This window comes from Mustelus asterias, chromosome 7, assembly GCF_964213995.1.
Source record: "Mustelus asterias chromosome 7, sMusAst1.hap1.1, whole genome shotgun sequence".
In the NCBI taxonomy this organism is placed as follows: Eukaryota; Metazoa; Chordata; class Chondrichthyes; order Carcharhiniformes; family Triakidae; genus Mustelus; species Mustelus asterias.
The window spans coordinates 123,154,900-123,182,527 of NC_135807.1; the positions used below are offsets into that span (position 1 = coordinate 123,154,900).

Here is a 27,628-nt window from a genome sequence, read left to right on the forward strand (position 1 = left end):
TACTTGGTGGATTTAGATTGGCCTTCAGCATTGTCATAGTTTTGCAATTTATGGGATGAGGTTGGCCTGCGTATGAGCGAGTGTTCAGTAGCGCTTCCTGGGAGGTCCCAGAGTCAATAGTTAATTATTAGGAACTTAAACACAATTGTATAAAGTTTCAATCAATCAGCATTAATTTAAATATGCAGCCTGTGGGACCCAAGTTTCAATCGTCCAAAAGACTCATTTCTACAAGTGTGAGATGGAAAATAAAAGCTGTCATCAGCATATGTGGGCAAGACTAACAGTGATGCTCTATCAAGGAGGATCAATATGGTATCACTTTTTTCTATTACATAAGGGCCATGTATTATTTATAGACCACGCAGATGCAATTAGCTTATATTCCTATTATGTAGATTACAGAAAAGGTTTGATTACTTCCATTTTATCTCTCTTGCACACATCAGAAAGTGCATTAAACACCGCAACACTAATGAGCTGCTGGTTGTCACAGAAGTGGGGGAATAAGTTTTCTAATACTCAATATGCTAATGAAGGAAGCAACAGGAGTGTATGGACTGCAGCAGTACAATGAACGCAAATTTCTTTTATTTTAATACAAAAATGCACTTTTCCACATGTGCACTGGTTTGCCAACTCTTTGGTACAGTACACTTTGATATTTGGAACCTCAATTTAATAAACCATATTTGTTAAACTTAACGTGATTATCCAAACCAATGATTTTCATAAGTAGTTTGGATAAACAGAAGCATACTGTACAACCTATGCAATAGCAAGGCTCAGTTTTACATTTTGTGACTGAAATGTACTGTCAATACCAAACTAAATATCCTTATAAATTAACGGAGGAGATCTGTGTACCAGTTTTAGATCAGTTGAACAATGCATTGTCAGAAGGAGGAACAGAATATATTTCACCTCTATTAAAATTAAGAAATCATAACATTTAATTTAAAATTTACCCAATGATGAATGGATGAGGCGAACAAAAGGGCTTTTCCCATCAGGTTTAATAGTCACACACAAAATGTAAAGCATTCTCTTGTTTTATTCGGAATTTCCCTACTTCCCTCTATACAAGAACCTTTGATGAAACTTTTTGACAAAGGCAGCAGTGAAATTTCAGAAACATTTTCAGTTCTCCTAGGCCAAATGACCATAATCACAGTGTAACAATACATGATCTGCTGTCATCTTTGGCTGGGGTTAGGCTAACAGGTTACTGACTAGCCAAAGCCTAGGAGGTTACGGTCAAAGCCACTACAGCCTGTGGTTTGGACTTTCAGCTACAAGCCAAATACAGGAATGTTTACCACCACTGAACCTCCAGGTGTGTGACAGCATTAACTTCCATAAATTTTATAGACAAATGAAAAAATTAATCTACAAAACCTGGACCTAGTTATATTATTACACACAATACACACATTTTATTATACTCTACACAAAACCAAAGTTCTTTGTCTTAATGGCTAGTAACAGTTTTTGTTTGAGAATCTGTTTGGAGGAATAAAGTGGGACGTATAGACGCGAAATGCAAGTATTTGCAGTTGGAAGATGTTGATCATCAGGTGGCCTAATGGTGATTGACGGCATTGGCTGGAAACCTTCCTCACTGGCAGGCAACGATGGGCTTGAGGTCCAGAAGTAAACCTAAAATAAAGAAAACCATTCACACCCATCAGCAAACTCATGTCAAAATAACTCATTCCTCTGACTTGTACAACCAACTTTAAATCCACTTTTCCCCTGGTTAAAATTCATATCACCAAACTTTCCAAGACCACTTTAAAAGAACACTCGAGGGTCATACCAGATCTTGTCTTTCTGTCATGCTCATCTTCTCCACAATGGACCAGAACCACCGCTTGAATTGTAGTAATTTCTCAGCATTTTCCCCTGTTGCAACAAAGCAAGTGTTAAAACATTACATTTACATGCCTGGGACCAGCCCGAAATATTAACCCCATGTCTGAATTGCTTAGAATGCTTCTCCTAAAAAGGCTCAACTTTAGACATCACAGGTGAGAAAGGAGGTAACATTCTGACTCCTGTGGGGCAATACCATTTACTGGAGACAAACAATATCTACAGGTGAAGAGACTATAGTATTGACACATACCGAAGCATCCAGTGGAAAGGCAATTCCACAGGCTGTCTGCAATTCCTATAATTAAGCTCAATTTCAAGGGTCCAGAAGGGGAATGCTCTCCCATTCCCCAAATGGTCACAATCAAAAATAGAAAGTGCTGGAAAATCGCAGGTCTGACAGGATTTCTAGAGATAGAATAGAGCCAATGTGGAGTCCAGATGACCCTTTGTCAGAGCTGAAGACAATGGAAAATAGGATGATATATACACGGTTAGGGTGAAGGAGGATTTACAAAGGTGACATAGACAAAAAGACAAAGGGAATGTAAATGGTGATGATTATGGCTAAGAATGGTGCTGATAGCAGCCCATTAAAAGACCAGAATGTGTAAACGGCAGAACAAAGGTAACAGCAAAGGACCCCAAAATGGTCAGATGCTTTCCCATCAGGAAGATAGAAATTCCAGCCACTCTTCCCTGGCAAGCCAGTAAAGTTATGAGTCTGTTTTGAGGGGCAGTGGAGGCCAGAATGCTACCCTGGAGATAAACAGAAAATACAAATTTAAACTTCACTAATCCATTAAGCAAATTTGTTCATTTGTAATAATTCTTCCCAATTACTAAAATTACTTTGCATAATTTTTTGAAATTCTAAAGATTGGAACATTTTGCTTCAAACAGGGTGATGCAAAAGAGAACTGATCAAATTCAAACTATCTTTTTTATTCATTTATTCTTTTATGGGATGGCAATGCCAGCATTTGGTACCCATCCCCGATTGTCTTTGAACTGAGTGGCTTGCTAGGCCATTTCAGAGGGCAGTTAAGAACAACAACCTTACAGTGGACCCGGAGTCACCTGTTGGCCAGAGCAGGTAAGGATACCAGGTTTCCTTCCCTAAAGGACATTAAAGAACCAGATGGTTTTTTCTGACAATCGACAATGGTTTCATGGTCACCATTACGGAAGGTAGCTTTCAATTTTAAATTTTATTAATTTAGTTCAAATGCCGCCAGCTGTTGTGGTAGGATTTGAACCAGTGTTATGAGTATTAGCTCGGGCAGCTGGATTACTAGCCCAGTGACATTACCACTCTGCCACCATCTTCCACTTTGCATTTGTTGTTCCTTACACAACTAGTATCCAATAGTTAGAAAAGTTATGAATATTCATTCATCTCAGTTTCCCACACTTAAAACCAAGTAGGTGGATGTCCCATACCAGACTCATCGTTGAAAGATGTGTAACTAATCAACATTTGAACATTCACTTCGCCACATCCATTGACCAAGAGCCTAAAATCTTCTGCGGTTAGATCTTCTAGTGAATTTTTAGGAAGTACATCCAGCAGTCCTTTCCGCATAGCCTGTAATTCAACAAAACATTATTACTGACAGCAATATATATAATATATATAAAATAAAAAAACAATTGTGATCACTGAAAGTGTACAAATTGCAGCATTTTAAAAGTAGTTTATAACTTAACCCAGAAAGGATGGTTCCAGGGAAGTCTTTACAGCAGCTGGAGCCTTGGGCCCAACATCTCATTCAAAAAAAATGGGACCTGACAATGCAATACTTCCTCAGTTTGATGCATCAGTCGAGGTTACTGGTGAGGGGATTATGAGTGGGAGAGGTTTACATAGGTAACTTCCATTTTAATTACAGAAATATGATAATCGCAAGCTGTGGCACAATTATTCTCCAAGTTCTGACTCCACTTTACCGGAAAGTAAATCTTGAATCCCTGTGTGCAATGACATGAGAGGTCTCCCATTATATTAGAAATACAGCAAGCATGCACATCTTGTCCAGTTTCCCATGGTCATAAGTTCTGGTCATTTTTGTGCATCAACAATTAGCACTGAAATAGTCTGTGCAAACTTGTAAAATCCTGCACGTAAATTGTTGCATTGGAGTTGCTGGTACTGGTCAGGGACTGGTTGTGTGAAAGTTTCTGAAGCTCTTTGCCAAACTATCGCCATGATGCATTTTTTAAAAAATTCTTGTTTTTAAATTACGTCTTGGTCTTTGAATCCTAAAATGCAATAAGGAATAAGGAATGCCCACATTCCCTTTATAGCCCAGCAGAAATAGTTGCATGTCCCTAATCTTTTTTCTACACTTGTGTGCTTTCCTTTAAAGTTCCAATCTGGAAACAAGCTGCTGCTTTTGGCTGAGTTTAACTCAGCTACATAAACTTCACACTTTGCCCATTAAGCAAATTTGTTCATTTGTAATAACCCTTCCCAATTACTAAAATTACTTTGCATAATTTGTTTGAAATTCTAAAGATTGAACGTTTTGCTTCAAGCAGGAAGATGCAAAACAGAACTGATCAACTTCAAAGTATCTTTGTTTTTTTATTCATTTATTCTTTCATGGGATGGCAATGCCAGCGTTTGGTACAAATTCAAAGAGGATTCTTAAACTCAAATCATGATCTACAAACAGTCAATCTTCTGTTCCATTTTCTGATTGCTATCTAGTAACCCTAAGAACACATGGATGTAGAATGAGATGAGAATGGTGTTGATTGCGAAAATGATAAAGCTTGGTACATTGCTGACACTCACTTTAAGGCCAGCTACCAGTATGGGGCTGAAGGATGCCAAATGCACATGGAACCATATCAAAGTAGAGTCAATACTTCCAACAGAGGACAGCAGGAAGCTTGCAAAGTAAAGAGTTGTGCAAACACATTTTACGAGTGGTATTACTTTCTGTGATTTGTTGCTTTTTGGAAGTAGAATCACCATGGAATGACTGATGTGAATCCCTTTGGGATATCCTGGGAATGCAAAAGGGAATGTAACTTGCCACCCTACTAAATGCAGGACCTTGTGAAATAAACTAGGTGGATGGGACCATGGGAAAACAGAGGAGAATGTTTTGCCATTGATGTCAAAAAAGCACAGCACAGCTCTGGGCCTCAAAAACTGGAGGCCTATGAGAGCTAGATTGGGAACATAATTTAATTTTCCATTAAAAACACTGCCATGATCCCCAATTATCAAAGCATGTCAAAAGAGTCAAGGGACTGTTGAGCAATGGCGCCATTCTGCTCTGCTGGGCTTCTCAACTTGCATAAAGAACAGACAAAAGGCAAAGTAAAAAGAAACTTCTCTGCAAGTTATCTACTTACATGCATAAAAGGCAGCCAGAAGGAACAAAGTTGGTTCTTTGTTGGCTTTCTCAAATCAGGGTTCAGTTAGGCCTGAAGCCAAGTGCAGGACTTGGGCAAATGAGACTATCCAGGCATGAGTTAAAATGGTCTCCTATGCCTGAATTACAGCACAGAGAGATGGTTTTGGTGTTGCACCAATGCTGTTCTCTTTATTCTGGGGAGATTGGGAATAGGGGGTAGGGAGGGGTGTTTAACAATCTACACTTTACAGTTAGATAAAGGACAAAACTATTTTCAAAACATTATGGAGGCATTTTGGTTCAATTTGTTTTCATCACAACAATCTAAGTGCTATGTCAGTTTACCATCAATTGTACGGACATTGGTGACCCTATCCTCAGTTGGCAAGACTCAAAGCTCTGGAAATCCATCCCTAAACTCCTTTCCCCTTTAAGACATTCCTTAAAACGTACTTCTTTTGCAACAGAAGACAGTGCTGCATTACCAATGCTATCTTGCACACAGAAGCAAAAGGTGTTAACATTAATGCAGCTATAATTCAGGCCACAGAGCCTCAACAGATTGGGCTACTGGTCCCAACTAGAGAATGTTAAAAGAAACGGGAATGGCATTTAGTGAGTGTAGTACTTATATTTAACAGAGGTCAATGATTGTTTCATGAAGAGTCAATATACAAAAATGAACAGTGGGTCAGAACCAAGCACTTTTTTTCCTTCATGGGACGTGAACAGCCCTGTCCATGAGAAAGTGGTGGAGAGTCAGTTGGCTTGAAGATATCACAGATATACAGCATGACAACTGTGACAGAAGGTAGTAAAGACCCTGTTTAAAGTCATGTTCCTTGTGGCTGCCATCACAGTGTCTAAAATGTAGCTGAGGGCCAACTCTCAATCACTGTATTCCCTGGGACTCAGTTGATTGGGGAAATTCCTCACCCCATAGGTTAACTGCTTTGTCCCAATGTTAAATGCTCGACAGCAGCTTGCGCTTTTACTGGTCTTCCCAGGGGTTTGAGAGGCTGGGTTGTGTGAGCGGGATGCAAGGATGGAACACAACGTTCATAAGCTGCAGCACAACACTATGGTTCAGGTTTGATAGCCCTGATCTTCTCCTATCCATTGTTTCTGTACCTCTGCATAGCACAGAAAGAGAATGTGTAACCCAGCACCTTTGTACCAACGCTTTACTACACAAAACTAAGATTAATACTACAACAGTTTTCTGCTGCTTGCTAGACTATTTTCAGGTATCAGATGAAATTCAGATTTATTTAAATGTGTGTTTTTTATAGAAAGTAAATCTCCTGGGAGATGATATAAAGATGTGGGATGGTGGGTGGGGGAAGAGAAGGGAAATGTTGGTGCAGGTAGCTGCATTTGATTTTCATACTTACACTTCAGCTAATCATTCAATCATACTTGGCAAGGATAACATTTAATCTATAGTTACTGCAAAAAGGATTACTTTGTCAATTGTTATTGCAATAATTAGAAGAAACACCTGATATCTATTATTCTTAATGCACAGTGAGCTCAGAATAACACATGTAAATCCTTTCTTTAATCTGGGGTCTTTCGAATAGATTTTACACCATTGAACAAATCTCATTAATAAGAATCAGTGCAACACATTTTCTGTACAACAGAAAGTGTTTCCATAGCGCTGTAACCAATTTGCCATTTACTGTGGCCTCAGTGAATTGACTTCATAAGAGACCTTTCCAACAAAAGCAATAAATTTGCATTAGAAATAGAGGGAGACTCACATGAAGAGGCTGCTCAGCAACCACCAACATTCGATATTCTGCATATTTCCTAACATATTCGTAAACATTCAAAGGAGTGACTGGGATATTGGCTCCACCAGGAACAAGTTCAACCTGCAAAGAAAACAGCCTTCAGAATGTTTTTCTAAAAATAGAAAACGACTCCATTTACTGAAAATCAGTGTAAGAATTTGTGGTGTTTTAATCTAAAAAAGCACTGGATCCAAATGCCTTTCCTTTAGGCAGAGTAGAATATCACTGTTCAAAGCAAAAATAAAGGCTACAGCTTTACTTAACAATGGCAACTTAGCAATGGACAGACTGTTAATCACGTCACTTTCATAAAGAGTCTAAGCAAATCAAAAACAGAAGTACGTGTATTGTGGTAAACTTTGGTGTTTGCTGTGCATACAATTTCACTGATTGACTATAAGCATGGCTTTGCCCTCACTCTCTGAGCATTACATTTTACAAATATAAACGAGTGAGCTCCTGTACAATTAGAAAGGGAGATATGAAAAGTTCAAGTCAGTGAAGCTCTGAGCATTTCAAGAAAATGACTTCAACGTGCGACACAATTCAGCAAATTGTTCCACTGCCTGCAGAGGAGGGTGTGCAAGATTCAACCATCTTTACTGTTGTTTATTTAGCTAGTTGAGTCAATTGTGAACCAATTCTCAGACCAAAAAGCTATCACAGCAAGGGAAATAACAATACAATTCATTTAAACACTAAAAAAAATATAAATTAGCAGTGAAATAGAATCGACAGTTTAGCAAGTACAAGTATCAGTCAATACAGCCTTGTGCAAACTTGGGCATCTCAGTGCAAACAATATTTTGAATCCTTCGTGCCTGCTGCCCAAATTGGCATTTTTGTGTAGCAGCAAAGTTTTGCAGAGAAAAATCAAGCTTGTATCCAAGAAGGCTTGCCTTCCAGCAAAGAAATCAGCCACACGGAGCTCTTACACTCAATTTGGTACATACTACACACTTCAAAAGGTGTGCAATAAAGGCCAGGAAAGACAGCAGCTGGTGGCTCATGAACCACCTGCATGCTGAACTCACCTGGTCAGCAGAATCACAATGCTATGGCATAGAAATGAACTCCAAGTCTGCTCGTGTTGTTCTTAACACGAATCACTTAGTCTAATAATATTCTACTGCTCACTCCACATATCCTTTAACATTCAAAATGAAACCTTTCTTTTAAGCAACTAATTCCCTTAATTTCATGACTTTTAGACTGTTTTAACAGTTTGGGCAAGTTCCATTCTATCCTCCTGTTAATTTTTTTTTAGGCAAGTGCAATAAGAGTTATGGAACAAAGGCGGTTAAATGGAATGGGGGTACAAATTTGCCATGATGTAACTGAATGGTGGGTAGATCAGGCTCGAGAAGTTGAATGGCCTACTCCCATTCCTTAATTCCCCTTTTCTTACATTTTCAATCTCACAATCATGTCCTACAGACCAACTGATCACTCTCTACCTCAAAATAACTTTAATCTCGAAGGGCTCTATCCAGTCACAGAAATTTCGCAAATTGAAATTAGAAGATCCAACTTCTCTCGTCTATTCCCTCTTTAACCTTGGCAAGATCCTGGCAATCCATAGTGTATCTTCTGCATCACTTTTATAGGCATGTGTGTAGCATTACAATTATAGCACATTTGTTTGTCCAACTTATGGTTCTTGGCCTTTTTAAATTCTGTGTTTCTAAGTACAAAACCAAGAATTTGCCTGAAAGCATGTACTTCAGCAAGCACTTGGCAAACTACAGTGATAACGCCATTTACAAAACCATGCCAATTTACTAGAGTGTGCTATCAAATAAGGCTTTTAAAGTGATAGATATATATATATATATATTTGGCACATGCTCGCTATGGTATATTGTGAGGGACTAAGACTTCACACTGTACATCTTGCAACATATAGATATCCATATGGCTATTTCTAAAAGTTAAAAACTGAACAAAGATCCTTAAAATGGTCGGAACTGTGTCTGTGACCCCAGAACAAAAGAAACCACGCAGCAGTTTCAGAAATCTCACATCTCGTTATCTCTGAGGACCTACTATCACCCGGGGAGTGCACAGCCCAACTTCAAAGAGAGCGACATTAGAGGCCATTTGTATTTGATAACCCAGTCTGGCTAGCAGAGATGCAATGTCTACAAAGACAACGGCCTCTCAAACATTCATTTTAATCCACGATGGCCAAGACATCATTAGCCTGGAACAAAGCCAATTTCTAAATACAGGTAAGTTTCCTTTGTTGAAATCAGCATGGAGGGGTAAAGTCACATGACCTTCACCTTGTTGAACAAGTAATATTGCCTTGCTGGGCTGAACAGCTCAGTCTGTTGTTTTAACATCCAAGAAGTCTCACAACACCAGGTTAAAGTCCAACAGGTTTATTTGGTAGCAAACGCCACTAGCTTTCGGAGCGCTGCTCCTTCGTCACCTGCGAAAGCTAGTGGCGTTTGCTACCAAATAAACCTGTTGGAATTTAACCTGGTGTTGCTAGACTTCTTACTGTGTTAACATCTGACAAGCAGGCCGCACTAAAGGACCTCTAGCCCAGGTTGGACACATGGCCCCATCTGACCTGCTTTTGCTGCAAGTTCTGTATAATCGCCTACAAAACTAAATCATCTTTGTATGCCCGTCTTGTCATGTGAAGTTATCACTGGAAAAAGTGAATTATATGCTGACCTTTGGGAAAGAATACTTCACTGGGCTTTGATTCTGGACTCTGGAACCCACGTGAACCAGTATCGATTTTCTCCGTGGTCCCTATTGTAAATCCTTCTTTTCTCTGTCCCTCTCTTCACTGCCCAAGTGTGGAGGCAACGCTAAAATGCCATTTTGAGTGTGTGCAAATAAACCAACTGAGTTCATCCTATCCCAAATTTGCTATGGGATTATTACTAGAAAATTGGATCACACGAAAAACAAGGGGTGGGGAAATACTTACAAAGAGGGAAACAAACAAAAACACCTCTGTTTATGGACGGATGGAGGGGGGAGAAATTAATGCTGTTTAACACCTCTCCTGCCCCCAACAATACAAATGCAGTTATGAGAAACAATACATTCATGTTTTTATTCATCTCCTTAAAATTGAACTAATTTTACTAATTACAAAGAGTCATTGAAAAACCATCATACCTGCCCTCCACCTTCTTCCTTACATAGATCAATAGCAAAAGCTAGGTCCATTGCTGCAAAGACTGCATATGCATCTTGGCTCTGAGAGGCGAGGATGAGTTGGCGTAAACTTTCATACATCACATGATCAAAGAAAGCAAAATCATGCCAATTCACCTGCAAAGTAAATAAATGATTTTCAAAGTGAAGAACGAATATAGTATGTATAATGCGTAATATAAAACACCAATAAACAATGCATTCTATCGAAGTCGACACTTACCTTTCTTCCTAGCAGAACTTTAATAACATGTCTATTTAGGGTTATAGGGCAGAGCTCATTTTGTAATAGACACAGACCCAATATCCTGAAAGAATGCAAGAGTATATTAATAACATTAAAGTATGAATTACTAATATCCCAACAACCACAATACATAAACAACTGCTAGCAGTCTAACTCCAGAATATGGTTACATCTGGTTTTACCTGCCGATATTACGGAAACAATTGAGGCGTGCTTCTGTGTTTTTGCCTGGCCTTGGTGAGTAGAATCCTCGCTTTCCAGGCTGGTAGAAGAGAGGTGCATTGTCATCACCATCATCTGGCTCATCCAATTCCATATCAACCACACTTCGACTCGAACCATGCCGTTTTCTAGTGTCCTGCTGCAGATCAATTAAAAATCATCCATAACTTTTAGAAGCATCAGTGATAGCAGGGCTACATACTTCCTGGCTAATTAAATTCTTGCTTTTCTCTCCTCTGCAGCAGTAGTATAGGAACCATATGGGCAGGCCAACTCATCATTTTTAAAAAAAACATAGATCAATGATTTTGGTATTAGAATAGAGTAAAACATCAAAATTTGATGCTGACACCAAACTTGGAGGAGTGGCAGACTGAGGATGATGCCAATCAAATGCAACATACCACATACACAGCAGAATGGGTGGATAAGTAAAAGATTTGCACATTCTCCTCGAGTCTACGTGGGTTTCCTCCGGGTGCTCCGGTTTCCTCCCACAGTCCAAAGATGTGCGGGTTAGGTTGATTGGCCATGCTAAAAAAGTTGCCCTTAGTGTCCTGAGATGTGTAGGTTAGAGGGATTAGCGGGTAAATATATAGGGATATGAGGGTAGGGCCTGGGTGGGATGGTGGTCGGTGCAGACTCGATGGGCCGAATGGCCTCTTTCTGTGCTGTAGGGTTTCTATGATTTCTATTTCTATAAGAATTTGACAGAGGGATAGGGAGAAGCAATATAGACTCAAAGGTTTAGTTTTAAGAGTGTATGGGGATAGTGGGACATGAGTGTTCAGATGCATAGAGTTTTAGAAGTGTCAGGACATATGAAAATAGTTAGTGAAGCATATGGGATTTTGAATTTCATAAATAAAAGTACAGAAATAGGAAAGTTATGCTGGAACTTCTTGAAACTCTGGTTAGGTCACACTGGAGTATTGAGTCCAGTTCTGATCCCACACATTCAGAAGGATATCAAGGTCCTTGAGAGGATGCAGAGGAGATTTACAAGAATGGTTTCCAAGGACAAGGGGGTTTTAGTTACAAGGTTAGGTTGAAGAAGCTGGGATAAAACAGAAAATTCTGGAAAAGCTCAACAGGCCTGACAGCATCTGTGAAGAGAGAAACAGTTAATGTTTTGAGTCCGTATGACTCTTCAGAGCGGAGGATAGAAACGGGAGAAGTTTGGGTTGGTCCTCCTTGGAGCAGGGGAGATTGAGGGGAGATTGAGATATGGCAGACTAAGAAAAGTTGCTCCATTAGCTAACATTACAAAGACTAGGGGATAGAAATTTTTAAGTGTTTGGGCAAGGGAATACAAGGAGAAGTGAGTAGTAGTTACACAGCCAGCAACAATGACTGGGAACTTGCTGTCTACAACGGCTGTAAAAGCAGAGACAATCCAGGATTTAAAATAGGCACCAGAGAGAAATAAATCTGCAGGGCTTCAGGGATAAGAGTGGCAGAATGGAACTGATTGGACTGGTCTCCAAAGGACAGACATTAACTTGATGGGCCAACTGGCTTCCCTCCGTGCCTTGGTGACCCCATGATTCTGGGAATAAAATAGAAAAAGCTAGCACTGGAAATCAAACCTGCCACCACTGGTTGCTGTGTGAGAAATTTACTATCCACAACAAAATATCACAAGCAACAAAAGCTGATGAAAACAAACATGAACGTGGAAGTCATGCAAAAAATGTAATAAGTCAGATAATAGTACTTATTGCATACTTTTCATTATGTAAAGTTTTCCTTTACTGTAACACTATCCCATAGTCTCCAACACAAATGATTAGATTTAGTCACAGAATGCAATTTTCCTCTACCTGAGATTTATCTGATGAATCGAGCAATCCCAAGTCCAATATACTATCAGCGCCATTTTCCCTGCAAAAAAATAAAATTGCATTATTTACTGGGCCAGATTTTAAAATCACAAATGCAGGATTAGCCAGGGTGATCATTTTTCAAATGTATTTTACCTTCCATGCGCAATGATAAGTTCCATGGCTTCATCAACCCTTGCTCTCAATGAGTCTTCACTCGCTAGAAGCAGCAAGAGCTGTGCAGGTGATAATTCTAGTAACATTCCTGTAATTTTACTGGCAAATGCCTGAAATAAATAATTTCAATTAATACACTACAACTTTCAATCCAAGTTAAATTTACATAATTCACTTTACAAGATTTTCCAAAATAAACCCAGTTTTGATAAGAATCTACAGGTAAAGATCACAAAACCGATTGACTCTACGGTACGTTGCACTTACTGGCTGCATTGCTTGAACCCGAGGATACAGCCGCTCTCCAAGTGCTTGTCGATGGGCTGGCAGTGGGTCTGGGTCATCACTAGGATTTCCTTCTGATGCTGGTCGGAAAGGTCTGGTATCTATGGAAAGTTGCCTTCTTGATTCCCTACAAAGTTGAGAACAAATACTTAAATTCAGTAATTGCTGATTGTGCTATATAGCTGAACAGCAAGCCTCAGAACATTTGATCATTGTTCACACTCTCATTATTCCTTCAATACTAAACCGGAAACCAGAGTGGCATCACCCTGACGCTCTTCATTATTTCAAAAGTGTGGAAATATACCCTCAAGTAACAAAATCAGTGCCTCTATTCTTCATTTAGAATACTATATGCTATGCTGTTGCTCAATTTCTTTTAACAGTAACACTAAATTAAAAGCTGCAATAATTTGTCATACAGCTTTGCAAGTTGAGGTAGAAGCAAGCTATTCAATTCACGGATTTATCTTTTAGGATCGAATCTGATTATTTTGTACAGCATGCAAAGTTTGGGGAGATTTTCAATGTAATTCGACAGCACTGGCATTTTATTGGCTCAGGCGCATGCCAGCCATTGTGTCATTAAAATGGACAATGACCATCGTCAAGCAGCCACTCTAAAGTTTAGCTGGACAATGTAAAAGCTGATTAAATGGATTTGCAATTACAGCTCCAAGTAGCAATTTGATGCGAAAATACTGAAATGTTCTGAGTTAATTTGAACATCACATGCAAAACAGGTCTGTAACAATTCAGAATATTGCAAGAGTTCCATGCAATGGATTTTCACAAACCCTGGTCAGAATGGTGTAGTTCAAGCAATTTTTCCAAAACATTTGACAAACTTAGAAGATTGACAAAGCCAGTGAAGTACAATGTTTAACAAATGCACTAACCATTCCAGCAAACACAGTTCAAAAAGGAATCTGGAATAACAGATCATCACTTGTCAAGTTTGATGATAACTAATTTCAATCGTCAAGACAGCAATTCTTAAGATATTGATAGGGACAGTATTGATGATGCTACATGCAAGAAGAACATGGACATCTTGAGGAGACAACAGATTGGACAGCAAATAGGAATGATTTTTAGGCTGAGTTATGTCACAAACATGAGCTGGAATTGGGTTTCACTGAACTAGTTAAAAACCAAACTCAAGCTATAGCACATATAAAGTTATGCCATTGTTAGTTTCCTCTAAGTTGCAGCTTGCAGAGAAACCTAAGAAAACTACAGTTCCACATGCTCACAGCAATGCTATTATATTGTTTGAAATTAATTTAAACAGATGACAAATGCAAAGTCACAGAACTGATTAGGGTTGAACTTTATGCCACTACATAATATCTCTTTTTAGTTAATGGACTGAATATACACTCAAACCAGAGTAAGACCCCAACCCCCAGTTAAACAGGAACAGTACAAAAGCTAATCGTATATGTGTGCGCGTGCTCTCGTGTGTGTAGATGTAACAGAAGCTTCATATCATATGGAGCCATTACATCCAACAGCTGTTAAAACAACTGGCTTTCAGACTCACCGATCTCTGTCTCGACGAGAGCCCGCTCGCATTCCACCACTTCTCCTCATTTCCCTTTCTCTCTCTCTTTCCCGCTCTCTCTCTCGGTTTCTCAGTCGCTGCATTAGGCCTAAATTTTTAAAAAATCATAAAATTCAACTTTGGTGCTCAAAGAAACAGCTGGTACCAATGATTAAATTAATTTTACAGAATTAAAATTGTAAATTTTGCAAGATTTCAACGCGGTGTACAAATATTATGAATGTATTTTAGGTCTAATCATAACACAGAACACTTCCATGATGATCAAAACCCCACGTCTCTGCATATGTACATACATACCACTAACAAACGGATCCAGAGTAGGTTTTGTAAATCCGGTCCTGTATTATGCACATAACAGAGCAATACACAAAGGACTAACTCCAGGCTTAAAATGGAACAAACAACTATGTATTCTGTCTAGCATCCTGATATTGTTTTGCAGAAAAGGATTATGTACTGAACTTACAAAAATAGCTTGGTCATGAGGGAGATCGGTAGTTTGACCAGCATGTGCTTTGTTATTTAAGAAAGGGAGGCCAAGTTTCAACAAACAATTCGCTCAAAAGACTTTAGCAAACTATTTGCCCTTTTAAACTCTATTTTCAATGTTCTGCTGTTTGATGATTTGCTCCTTTGATGCAATAACCATCAGTGGGGTTAGAGGCTAAATGATGTGGAAAAGGCATGCACTTTAAGATGTCATGGCTGCGTATCTCTGGCCTGATCAGCAACGAACAGATACTGCAACTTCAGATTATCGCAGCTACAAATTATGCCCACAAAATTTATCCTGCATCTTAAATCAGTTTAGACGCTTGTAACATTAAGTACCGCCATTAATTTTTCTTCCAAATGATTTAGTGATTGCGCACATATACTGGTTTTATGTTGTGGAATACTCAAAGGTCACATACTGGTTTGTAATCCCTTGCTAGCATTCTGTATACAGTCCAGGTTCGGCAATTTTTCACTCGACAGAAACGCTTGTGCAATTGCAGTGTAAAAGCTTCGAGCCACTCCACTGCCCTCTCCTGGTTCATCTTTGAAAGTGACCTTCACCCTGTGCACAGTCATCGGAGTTGTGGTGCATCGGCGGCCAAAGTGATTATTCAGTTGCCTCATCGTTTGCTGAATCAAGAGGTCACGATCCCGATCGACCTGAAACACCATAGAAATTAAACGTCAACAGCCTTACAACCCTTAACAACATTGTTCAAATGCTGAGACTTACATGAGCTTAGTTGAAGAGAGCAAGTACGATCCAAATAATAGAAGCTTCCATATAAAAAAACCTTGTGACAAAGTTACCTAATGGAAACAGACTTATAATAGCAAACATACATCCACAGTTTCCATTACATGTCAGCTAAAACCAGGTCAAGATTTCTGGGAACTGGCGACATCTTACATAACCCAGAGTTCCCAGGTTTAATCCCTGCACTGTATGAATTTTTGTAGCCAGTTAAGAGGTGGGAATTATAATTGATGCAAACATTTTGAAGCCAGGAAAGAGGAAAAAAAATCAACCAGGTTCCTCAGTGTTCACTGTCATCAAGTTATCTACTGCTGGAAAATGTGCACATGGAAACTGGGGTCAGGTCAAATTAACCTTAACTGTGATGTTCCCTATAGTTAGGAACCTATTGCCCAGGTTCATTTAGTCAGAGGTTTACAGTGTGGAAACAGGCCCTTCAGCCCAATTTGTCCATGCTGCCCCCTTTTTAAACCACTAAGCTAGGCCCATATCCCTCTATACCCATCTTACCCATGTAATTGTCTAAATACTTTCTAAAAGAAAATTGTACCTGCCTCTACTACTACCTCTGGCAGCTTGTTCCAGACACACACCCCCAACTTGAGAAAAAATTGCCCCTCTGGACCCATTTGTATCTCTCTCTTCATACCTTAAACCTATGCCCTCTAGTTTTAGACTCCCCTACCTTTGGGAAAAGATGTTGACTATCTAGTCGATCTATGCTTTGTGTAATAAGATGGCTACCTGGCTAACAACACCCATGCAAACGTCACCAGCTCCCAAAGAGAAACAAAAACATGTAGGAATTGCTTTTATTACAATAAACAAATGGCTGTGCTTTTATACAAAAGTCACAAAACTATAATAACCACATGAGCATCTCTTATATGGTCTTCCAGAATGAGACAAAAGGGTGAGTCCAGGGCCGAGGAAAGGAAGTAAAAGGTGCCTACGCAGTAATCATGAATTCATGCAGTCTTATTACCTCTAGAGTTAGATCTCTAGACTGAGCGTTTCTTAGTTTCTCCATTTCTCGCCGGAACTTCGACTCCTTCACTTCAAACCCACCGAGTTCGGTTAAAATCTGTCGGAGGAAAAGTCCGCTCTACATTATTTGAAGTGCTGCATAAAACCACATTCAGCTTGAAAACAAAAGTGAGAATTTTCCAGTTTATTATCCTGTTAGAATGCAGTACTTTAAATATAATCCTTACCGATCCAGGTTCAGCTCCTACATCTTCCATAAACACTCTTCCAAAAAGTTCCAAAGACAGGCGCCAACGTCCTAACAGCATGTCGTGAGAAACGACCATTCCCATGAAACTACACTGTGGCCTGGTAATCAAGAAAAACAACAAGAAATTATAAATTGCTAAAAACTATTAGCTATTAGAGAACATGGCAAAATACTCAATGCAGCTTTGAGCCATTTTATCCCATTTTGAAAGAATTTGAATTCAAAGAACAGGATTACTAAGGACTGCGAAGAGTAGTTACCTAAATGAAGTAAGTGGTGGTCCTTCGCTCTCAGTAAGCCCAATCTCAGCCAGTAAGCTGCTTTTTAGTTGTGCCGCAAGATCCTGAGCAGATGGCCCTATTCGGGAGTTTTCAGACTCATCTTCTGGTAATACTTGCTCATCGGCTGCCTTCCTCTGACGATTCTGCATACTCATAACATTCTTCAGGTTAGACGAGTAAGACATTTTTGTGGGAAGCACCTGAAGAATAGGACCACAGCATTCCAGCAGATGAGTAATGTTCAGATTTTTAAAAATATATTTGGTTAACTCAACTCCAAGTTAATGCATGGACTATGTTTGCTGTAGTCTGGGCGCTGTACAAATAAATCGCTGTTACATTCTAGTAACCCTGTAAACAAAGCTTGCAAGAAATATCTGGGAAATATAAAAACTTGTAACTCTGCTGGTGTCTTGTTGAGAAACTCCATGCAGATAAACAGTCACATGCTGCTGTAGAAAATTGGCAGAACAGATGGCGCTGAAGGAGTACTTCAGAAATTCCTACAGGAGGTTCCTTGTCCAATGCATTACTCTTGCACTAAAAATCTTTTCTATATACATAAATGAGAAAGCTATTTTTGGAGACAGTAAATTACAAGTAATCATGAAAATCTTACCTCTAGGCAGTTTCGATCGACCGTTACTTCAGTTATACCTTTTCCAAGGCCTGAAAAGGATGAATATAAACCTTGGCTTGGGCGGCCAAATAAATCTTCCTTTCTAGCATTGGGCTGGAGAAAGAGAAAACAAGAACTAAGAACACCCAATTAAAAACATTTGCCTCCAAAGAATTAATAAATCTGTTTAATCTAAATCCTCTCAGAAGCTCAAGTGCAGGAATACCATTTTCAAAGGCAGCCATTACATCATTATTAACACAAGTACAGCAAGTAGCCTCCACAAAAAGTGCCCATGAATAGACCATTTACTGCTTCTGCCATTTACCTGTAAAAGGTGAGGTTGATCTGCCAGTGGAATTGCTTCAGCCAAAGAAACTTCAAATGGATTTGGTGGAATACAGCCAAGGAAGGTCATGGAATCAGAACGGCGGAAGAATGGGTGATTGTGACCTGCTTCTGTGGACAGCGTTTCATCATCCTTGTCATGGAGACCAGAACCTGAATGGAAAAATCCCATTTTGAGAACACAGTATGCCATACCTACCATGAGCAAATTAACCAGTTCAACAATTAAATGAAGACAAAAATCATAGAATCATGAAATCCTACAGTGCAGAAGGAGGCCATTCGGCCCATCACGTTTGCACCGACCACAATCCCACCCAAGCCCTATTCCCATAACCCCATGCATTTACCCTAGCTAGACCCCCTGACACTAAGGGGCAATTTAGCATGGCCAATCCGCCTAACCCGCACATCTTTGGACTGTGGGAGGAAACCGGAGCACCTGAAGGAAACCCACGCAGACACGGAGAATATGGAAACTCCACACAGACAGTGGCCCAAGCCGGGAACTGAACCCAGGTCCCTGGCACTGCAAGGCAGCAGTGCTAACCACCAAGCCACCCCAACGTACTTATCCAGCAATTAAAAAACTAGAACTATGAATAATGCTCACAAAAATATTTCGATTAAATTGTGCAGGTAAAATGGATGAAGTCAATATTGGCTGCAAAATGTTTCCATTTCTATATACCCAATTGACACTGGGCATTGAAAACTACTGCTGCATTTAAGGTACAGCACTTTAGTATTTCATCCAAACACATGTAAAACATAGCAAGGCATTTAAGAAAATGGAGGTGGGGCGCAGCAGAAATCCCAGTTATATCCAAAAATGTTATTCAGCACAATGGGTCGATCCCTGAATTAGGATCACTGGCATGTCCATGTACTGATTAGCAAGGCGAGTGAATGAACAGGACCTCCAGAGCAGAGTTCTGATTGAACTCTAAGGTCCACCTGGGTGAAGTACTTGTCAAACTAAAAATGTCAAAAAACTGCAATTTCATAAACTTGGCTTTAAAAACACCATCGTATTGGAGAGAACAGGCCGAAAAAATGTTGAACTAAACAGCATTTCAATACACCAAAGAATATCCTGGATGAGTATAAATGACTGAAAGCTCAAGATACAAATGGAAAAGGCAGATAGGGAAAGAGGCAACATTTTCTAAGAAAGATGCATCTCCCATGGAATTTCTAAAAATGGTGACTGCATGCCGCTTCTGGTCACCTTTTCTTGCAATACAAACAGTTCATATATAGGACAAGAGGTAGATAGATATTCATCAAAGCCCATTTTTAGGCCCAGATTCAGCATTGTATATAACTGGTGCTATTACTGGGAGACCAGAGACCCGCACAAATTGGGCCTCAAGTCTAATGTAAATAATGCGAGCAGATTAACTGTCGCAACCACCCAGATAGCGTCCCAGTGCAGAAAACCAATTTCATGCCTCTTGCTTCACTGGCAATGGCTGTGTGTGTCAGAAGTGGAAAGTGACAGCATGGAGGAAGAGTGTACAGTTGGACTGGGTTGTGACAGGTGGTCATGGTCAGCAACAGTTCTGCAGACCTCCACTCGTCACTATCAACTTTTCCCAAAACATAAAAACAGGTATTGAAGCAATTATTGGCATAAATAAGGGTTCCGATTCCTATTTTAGAGAGAAACCCTTCACACCTGAAAACTATTGTTTAATCCAAAATTGGGTTGAATATTTTAAGATGTTCTTGAGTTACAGTTTTTCTTATTCATTCATGGGACGTGGGTGTCGCTGACTAGACCAGCATTTATTGCCCATCCCCAATTGCACTTAAGGTGGCAGCGAGATGCTTTCTTGAACCACTGCAATCCATGTGATGTCAGTACACCCACAGTGACGTTGGGGAGGGAGTTCCAGGATTTTGATCCAGCGACAGTGATGGAACAGCGATATATAGCCAAGTCAGGATGGTGAGTGACACAAAGGGAAAATTCCAGTTGGTGGTGTCTCCATGTACCTGCTGCCCTTGTCCTCGGTAGTGATCATGGGCTTCGAAGGTGCTGTCTAAGAGGCCTTGGTGAGTTCCTGCAATGCATCTTGTAGATACACATACTGCTGCTACTGTGCATGTAGGTGTTGGAGAGGGTGAATGGTTTTGGAAGGGGTGCCAAACAACTGGATTGCTTTGTGTCCTGGATGGTGTCAAGCTTCTTGAGTTGGAGCTACCTTCATCCAGACAAGTGAAAAGCATTCCATCACACTCCTGACTTGTGCCTTGTGGATGGTGGACAGGCTTTGTGGAGGCGGGAGACAAGTTACTTACCATGGAATTCCAAGCCTCTGACCTGCTCTTGCAGCCACAGTATTTATATGGCTATGGATTAAGCAGCGTTTCATTTGCACTTCGTTCAATTTGATCGACTGTATTCACTGCACCAATATGGTCTCCTCAACATTGTGGAGACTAAATACTGATTGAGTGACCGCTTGGCAGAACATCTCTGCTTAGTCCACAAACATAACCCCAACCTTTCTGTTGCTTGCCATTTTAACTCAGTACCTTGCTCTCATGCCCATATGTCCATCCTTGATCTGTTGCAATGCTCCACAGTGAAGTCCAAAGCAAGCTGGAGGACCAGCATCTCATCTTCCGATTAGGCACATTACAGCCCTCAAAACTCAACACCGAGTCAACCATTTTAAACTCTAACCCTTTTCCTCCATTTTAAACCCACATTAAAGAAAGAAAATCCCCTACATTTATTGTCTCAATGCAATAACCCTCCCTTCCCTCTCGCTCGCTCCCACACTAGGACATCTGTCTCATGTTCTTAAGGTTGCTACATCTTGTAATGTCTCCCAGCCACAGTTTAATATCCAACACATTTCTCCTTCTCCAGACCTGAAACATGAACTGTTTTCTCTCCTTACAGGTGCTGCCAGACCTGCTGAGTTGTTCCATCATCCTCGGTTCTTATTTAAATGGCTTGCTCAGTTCAGTTTCTGGTCAATGGTCATCCCCCCACTCCAAGTCTACATTTTCCCATTATGCTATATTGTAAAAAAATGCTCCTAACCACAGTGGAGCAAGTCTACTTTCTGCAGCATATTGTAGAAGTCCAGTAACAGTTTTGGAAACTCTAAGAATTTTATTTAAAAAGATAGCATTTCTACAGTCCGTACAACAGTTTGCAGGCTCTTTTACTGCACCAAAATACTCACTTTGATTCGTATCATCATCATTTTCATGTTCTGAATCCTCATTGTCAAGACCCAGCTCCAACAACTCCCGGGTCCTGCGAAGAGAGGCACGTTAGATTTAGTTTCAAATATAAAACCATAGTTCCTCTAGTTTTATTAATTTAATACTGGTAAAGTGAACTTAAACTAAACAGAAAGTAAACAGATTAATTACTTTTGAAGTGCAGATTTTCACTTTTGCTTTGAAAACCATAAACACAAGAACAATTAAATTTCATGCCAAAATACTTAATTTGGAATTTGTCTTTTTCTGAAAATACATTGCCATTCATAAAACAACATGATTTGGTCTACTTCATCCATCGATTTCCAATCTTTAGTTTGAGAACACCCAAATACTGGGAATTACTCCAGAAATATTTAGGTCACATATTAAGCAGTTGATCAATTGACATGAGAGTTTGAATTTCTGGGTTACGTAGCAATATATAAAATAGCTGAACATGTTCAAAGTATCATTAAGCCACTTCACAATTCACACCTCAAATGCAATTAATTCAAGCATCTATGGTATTACAATTTATACCCATACAGAGCAACAACCTTCATATGTATTTAAACATAGCAACATCCTGAAGTACTTGTAATTTTTCTAAAAGTAATTCACATTAGTGATGTGAAGGGCACACTATATAGGTCAAGCCCATTCCTTACAATCATATGAACATACAAATCAGAGGCAGAAGGTGGCCATATGAGCACATGTAAACATATGCCAACCACACTTCTCCAGTAATTAACCATTATTAAGGGAATCATTACAAATGTTTCAATTAATTTTAGTGCCATGTTGACCTATGTCAATATTCATCTTGAAACCAAGTAAATGAGCACGATCCACAGAATAAAAAATGAAGGGACTCCACAAACCTCCTGGCATACATTATAACAACCACAAGTGTCAGACTGGCTCAACTGATAGCATTCATGCCTTAGTGTTGCAGCTGACAGCACCACTATTGTCCAACAACTACTGAGGTGCCTCAGCAGCTTAAACTGTAACAGCCATAACATTAACAATGCGGTTACAAGAGCTAGGCAGAGGCCAGGTACACTGTAGTGAGCATGTAGCTTTGTCCCCTCAAAGACGTTACACCATGTATAAAGCTGAACTCAAAAGTGTGATGGAATTCTCTCGACAGCTTCAGCCTCAAGAACAGAAGCAGCTCAATATCACCTAGGAGAGCGCAGTCCACTTTTTAAAGTGACAGAGCAACCCACTGGACCCAGTACTTAACCCCGCCATCATCAGTTAATTGTGGCTGAAGAACATATCTACAGGAGAGACTGCAGAAAACCCAACCCTGAGACCTCCATAATCAAGACAGACAAGAGCAACAAGATTACCATCACTTCATGTTGCCAACTTTATATACTGCTCTTCCTATATCCTCATCATTCATGTTAATTGTATTGATAAGGTGAAGGATAAACAAATGGAGGATATTAACTCATCAAGTATCTCGGGAACATACAAGAGGGACTTTGTTTTTATTACACTGCCCCTTTAAGGGGCTTTTAATTAGTTAATGTTTATTTTATTAGGTTCAAAAAAAGTAGAGAGAGACTGAGTGCTGGTGAAGAAGTAGACATATGTAATGTTGCACTCTGTAAATAAGTCTAGTCTTAAGTAAAAAGACTAGCTTCTGGCAAAAGCAATTTAACAACTGCTGGGTCAAAATCATGGAATTACCCACAGAATTCTATTATTGGAAAACCCATCAGTGCAAGGACATCAAAATAGCCAATTTGAGCTGAGGGGGTGAGAAATAAAAAGACAGTTTTTCCAACAACACTCAACCTGAAAGTAAAGTACCGTTTTCGATCGAGTTGTGGTGTATCTAATGTTGTCTGCTGGTTCATTGCTTTAATCCAATAGATAAGTGCCTGGAAAACGTAAGCTACATGTTTTAATGAACAAACATCCAACACTGGCAGGACATCAGAATGTTCATCGTTATGGGAACGCATCAGAGAAAGGGCGTAATTGAGAAAATCACCACGTGCAGACATCATTCCTTGACGAGCATTCAACAAAGTAGCGCGTCTGGGGAGATAGAAAAAACATTGACAAACAAACAGAATCAATATTCAATGCACATCCATATCAAATTAGTTCAACAAGTTTAAATCAAACCAAATAAGGATTTAAGGCCTGTCTTCAAAAGCTGTATCTAGATTAATTTGATCAATGTTAACGCTTTTAATGCTACTGAATTTTAAGAGGGGAGATCAAACTGATATACAAGATGACAAAAGGTATGGATAAAGTAGCCGTGGAGCGGATGCTTCTGCTGGCGGGGCATTGTAGAACAAGTAGTCATAGTCTTAGGATAAGGGGTAGCAAATTTAAAACAGTTGAGAAGAAACTACTTCTCCCAAAGAATGTGAATCTGTGGAATTCGCTACCCCAAAGTGCGGTGGGTACTGGGACAATGAGTAAATTTGAGGAGTTAGACAGATTTTTAATTGGTAATGGGTTGAAGGGTTATGGGAGAAGGCAGGAAAATGGAGATGAGCAGCATATCAGCCGGGATCGAATGGCGGAGTGGAGTTGATGGGCCGAATGGCCCAATTCTGCTCCTATATCTTATGAATTTATAAGATTTTAAAATTTTCATGGGTTTAAAATGTTACTGATTGCATTGTATTACATATTAATACATTCTCACAGAGCCCATTGAGATAACAATCTCAGCTAAAATTAAATGCACCTTTCCTAATGACCCATTTGCAAAAATATCACATGAACGTACAACATGGGTTCATAGACATTTGCAACGCAGGAGGAGGCCATTCAGCTCAAACAACAAGATCTAACTTCACTAATCCTATTTTCCAGCATTTGGTCTATAGCCCTGGAGATTATGGCAGCTCAAGTGAATATCTAAATATTTCTTAAATGTTGCAGGAGTTTCTGACTCAACCATCCTTTCAGGCAGAGTTCCAGCCCCTCCAAATATCCTGCTCCTTACCATAAATCTATACCCCCTGGTTATTGACTCATCGACAAATAGAAACGGTGTCTTCCTATCCACCCTAGCTATGCCCCTCAATCTTATACATCTCTTATCAGGTTCCTACTCAACTTCACTGATCCAAGGAAAGCAATCCAAGACGGTCTAATCTATCCTCATAACTCAGACCAGGCAGCATCCTGATAAATCTCCTCTGCATCCTCTCCAGTGCAATCACATCCTTCCTATAATGTGGTGACGAGAACTGCACGCAGTACTCAAGTTATGGCCAAACCAGCTCCATATTAGGTCTAAATTTAATTTCCAGAACTCACAAGCTGCCAGTTGTTATTCTGCAAAAAGATGGGCTAACATAATAGCAGCTAAAAACATTTCATACTTTATACACAGCAAAATGTTTGATGGAACTCTTGTTAAATAATGTGTAGAGGTAGCGTACGTGATAGGAAAGATGAACATACACACTAGTCCACCAGATCAACTCCTCCAATGATTAAACGCACTAGTCTTAAGTCTGGCCAGAAAGCATCAATTAGCACCATTTTCAATTACTTAACTTTGCTCAACATCCTCTAACCCATGTTCCAACTTTCCATTCATAAAACTAGTTTCCCTTGTATATACACTAACATGCTAAAGTCCAAAAAAGAAAAAATATTTATGCCAGTAATCCAGGAGAAGCAGCGGGCTTGCTGACCCCAAGTGAAGTCATTCTGGATATTTTCTATAAAACTGCATGGTAATGAGGGATGGTCAGAAAGTTCTCCAGCAAGACAACATCAACGCTCATTACAATCTGAGGCTAATTATCCCCCTTCATCCCTCTCCAAAATGTCCCCATTTATTTCAGGGCTCCTTTGCAACACAGTAACATATACTTCAGCAAAGTTTTTTTAAAAATCCAATTGAAGTGTATGTACAGTACTGTACAAATCTACTTTTATCAAAATAATCACAAATTGATTATTTTTGCATGGAAAGATTGAAAGCTGGGCAAAGTTATTTTAAAAGGAATAAGTTTAACAGGAAACTCTACATAGGAGGGGGCACTTGACATGGTGCTGTGCGTTTTAAGTTACATGCCGATTTTAAGAAAGAATATAATCGGAATAGAATTTGGGGGCAGGGAGCACGCTTATACAAGATTAAGTACAAATTCCTCTTTGAGACACCATTCCAGTTACCCCAAATTCTGGGCAACTCCACAGAAAACAGCAAGTTGCTAGATGATGAAGCAACCCAAGAAGCTGCCAACGCAGTCTGAAAACCACATTAAGTGGCAGCCCTAGGTGTGTAAAATTTCCACAGGTATGGTTACTATTGAGCAAGACACCAAAAAAAAAATACTCTATTGCATTCTGCAAAATGGGACAGCCCTTTGTGTTTAGCAGTTGATCTTAATTAAATAACACATAACACGACAAGATTCCATGAAATGAGAGTTCACCTTCTTCCTTCTAATGTTCTCAGACTGGCTTCTTCACGTGCTGTTAACCTCTCCCGCCTGGCAGAATTTTGAGAAGCATGTAAAGGATGGCTCGGATGACCAGGATCCCCGGCAGAGGATAATGCTGAACCATACCGCAACTGTGCCTCGGTGGAATCCATGATGCTAACCATCCAGTTCCATGTAGGCATCAGCTTTTCCTCCACATAGTTCTGTAGAAATAAGTGAATCAAACTAACTCTAGAAAACAATAGCATCAAAACTCTTAATATTGTTAATATAGTAACAGTTTGACAGCATATTTATACTGTATTTTGACTTGCTCAAGAAAAACCTTGCATATTAACTCATTACTGTAATAGCAGTACACTGGGCCTAACCTTTCTTTGAAGCTTACCAGCCGATAGTCAGAATAAATACATTTTGCAATGATTTACCTAATGTTTTAACACTCTGCAAGCATTGGCAGATAGCCCTGGTTGCAGCAACCCATACATAGAACATAGAACATTACAGCGCAGAACAGGCCCTTCGGCCCACGATGTTGCACCGACCAGTTAAAAAAAAACTGTGACCCTCCAACCTAAACCAATTTCTTTTCGTCCATGAACCTATCTACGGATCTCTTAAACGCCCCCAAACTAGGCGCATTTACTACTGATGCTGGCAGGGCATTCCAATCCCTCACCACCCTCTGGGTAAAGAACCTACCCCTGACATCGGTTCTATAACTACCCCCCCTCAATTTAAAGCCATGCCCCCTCGTGCTGGATTTCTCCATCAGAGGAAAAAGGCTATCACTATCCACCCTATCTAAACCTCTAATCATCTTATATGTTTCAATAAGATCCCCTCTTAGCCGCCGCCTTTCCAGCGAAAACAATCCCAAATCCCTCAGCCTCTCCTCATAGGATCTCCCCTCCATACCAGGCAACATCCTGGTAAACCTCCTCTGCACCCTCTCCAAAGCCTCCACATCCTTCCTGTAATGTGGGGACCAGAACTGCACACAGTACTCCAAGTGCGGCCGCACCAGAGTTGTGTACAGTTGCAACATAACGCTACGACTCCTAAATTCAATCCCCCTACCAATAAACGCCAAGACACCATATGCCTTCTTAACAACCTTATCTACTTGATTCCCAACTTTCAGGGATCTATGCACACATACACCTAGATCCCTCTGCTCCTCCACTCTATTCAAAGTCCTCCCGTTAGCCCTATACTCAACACATCTGTTATTCCTACCAAAGTGAATTACCTCACACTTCTCCGCATTAAACTCCATCCGCCACCTCTCGGCCCAACTTTGCAACCTGTCTAAGTCTTCCTGCAAACTACGACACCCTTCCTCACTGTCTACCACACCACCGACTTTGGTGTCATCAGCAAATTTGCTAATCCACCCAACTATACCCTCATCCAGATCATTAATAAATATTACAAACAGCAGTGGCCCCAAAACAGATCCCTGAGGTACACCACTTGTAACCGCACTCCATGATGAATATTTACTATCAACCACCACCCTCTGTTTCCTATCCGCTAGCCAATTCCTGATCCAATTTCCTAGATCACCCCCAATCCCATACATCTGCATTTTCTGCAGAAGCCTACCATGGTGAACCTTATCAAACGCCTTACTAAAATCCATATATACCACGTCCAC

General features: G+C 39.9%; 1 protein-coding gene across 7 annotated transcripts in view; it reads right to left on the bottom strand.

Annotated features, from left to right (window-relative positions):
* Positions 1-998: 998 nt before the first annotated feature.
* Positions 999-27,628, bottom strand: part of ubr5 (ubiquitin protein ligase E3 component n-recognin 5) — a 148,595-nt gene continuing 121,965 nt past the window's right edge. For all 7 annotated transcript variants that reach the window (XM_078216736.1, XM_078216738.1, XM_078216734.1 and 4 more), the window contains 20 exons: positions 25,960-26,171; positions 23,351-23,581; positions 21,496-21,569; positions 18,270-18,442; positions 17,942-18,055; positions 17,302-17,522; positions 17,019-17,139; positions 16,790-16,888; positions 15,464-15,707; positions 14,526-14,634; positions 12,962-13,106; positions 12,674-12,804; positions 12,518-12,578; positions 10,655-10,833; positions 10,449-10,533; positions 10,187-10,342; positions 7,013-7,126; positions 3,319-3,463; positions 1,820-1,905; positions 999-1,659 (listed from right to left, as the gene is read on the bottom strand). In XM_078216736.1, the coding sequence (XP_078072862.1) occupies positions 1,447-1,659; positions 1,820-1,905; positions 3,319-3,463; positions 7,013-7,126; positions 10,187-10,342; positions 10,449-10,533; positions 10,655-10,833; positions 12,518-12,578; positions 12,674-12,804; positions 12,962-13,106; positions 14,526-14,634; positions 15,464-15,707; positions 16,790-16,888; positions 17,019-17,139; positions 17,302-17,522; positions 17,942-18,055; positions 18,270-18,442; positions 21,496-21,569; positions 23,351-23,581; positions 25,960-26,171 (2,913 nt within the window). In that variant the 3' untranslated portion in view covers positions 999-1,446. The remainder of the gene's footprint in view (positions 1,660-1,819; positions 1,906-3,318; positions 3,464-7,012; positions 7,127-10,186; positions 10,343-10,448; positions 10,534-10,654; positions 10,834-12,517; positions 12,579-12,673; positions 12,805-12,961; positions 13,107-14,525; positions 14,635-15,463; positions 15,708-16,789; positions 16,889-17,018; positions 17,140-17,301; positions 17,523-17,941; positions 18,056-18,269; positions 18,443-21,495; positions 21,570-23,350; positions 23,582-25,959; positions 26,172-27,628) is intronic.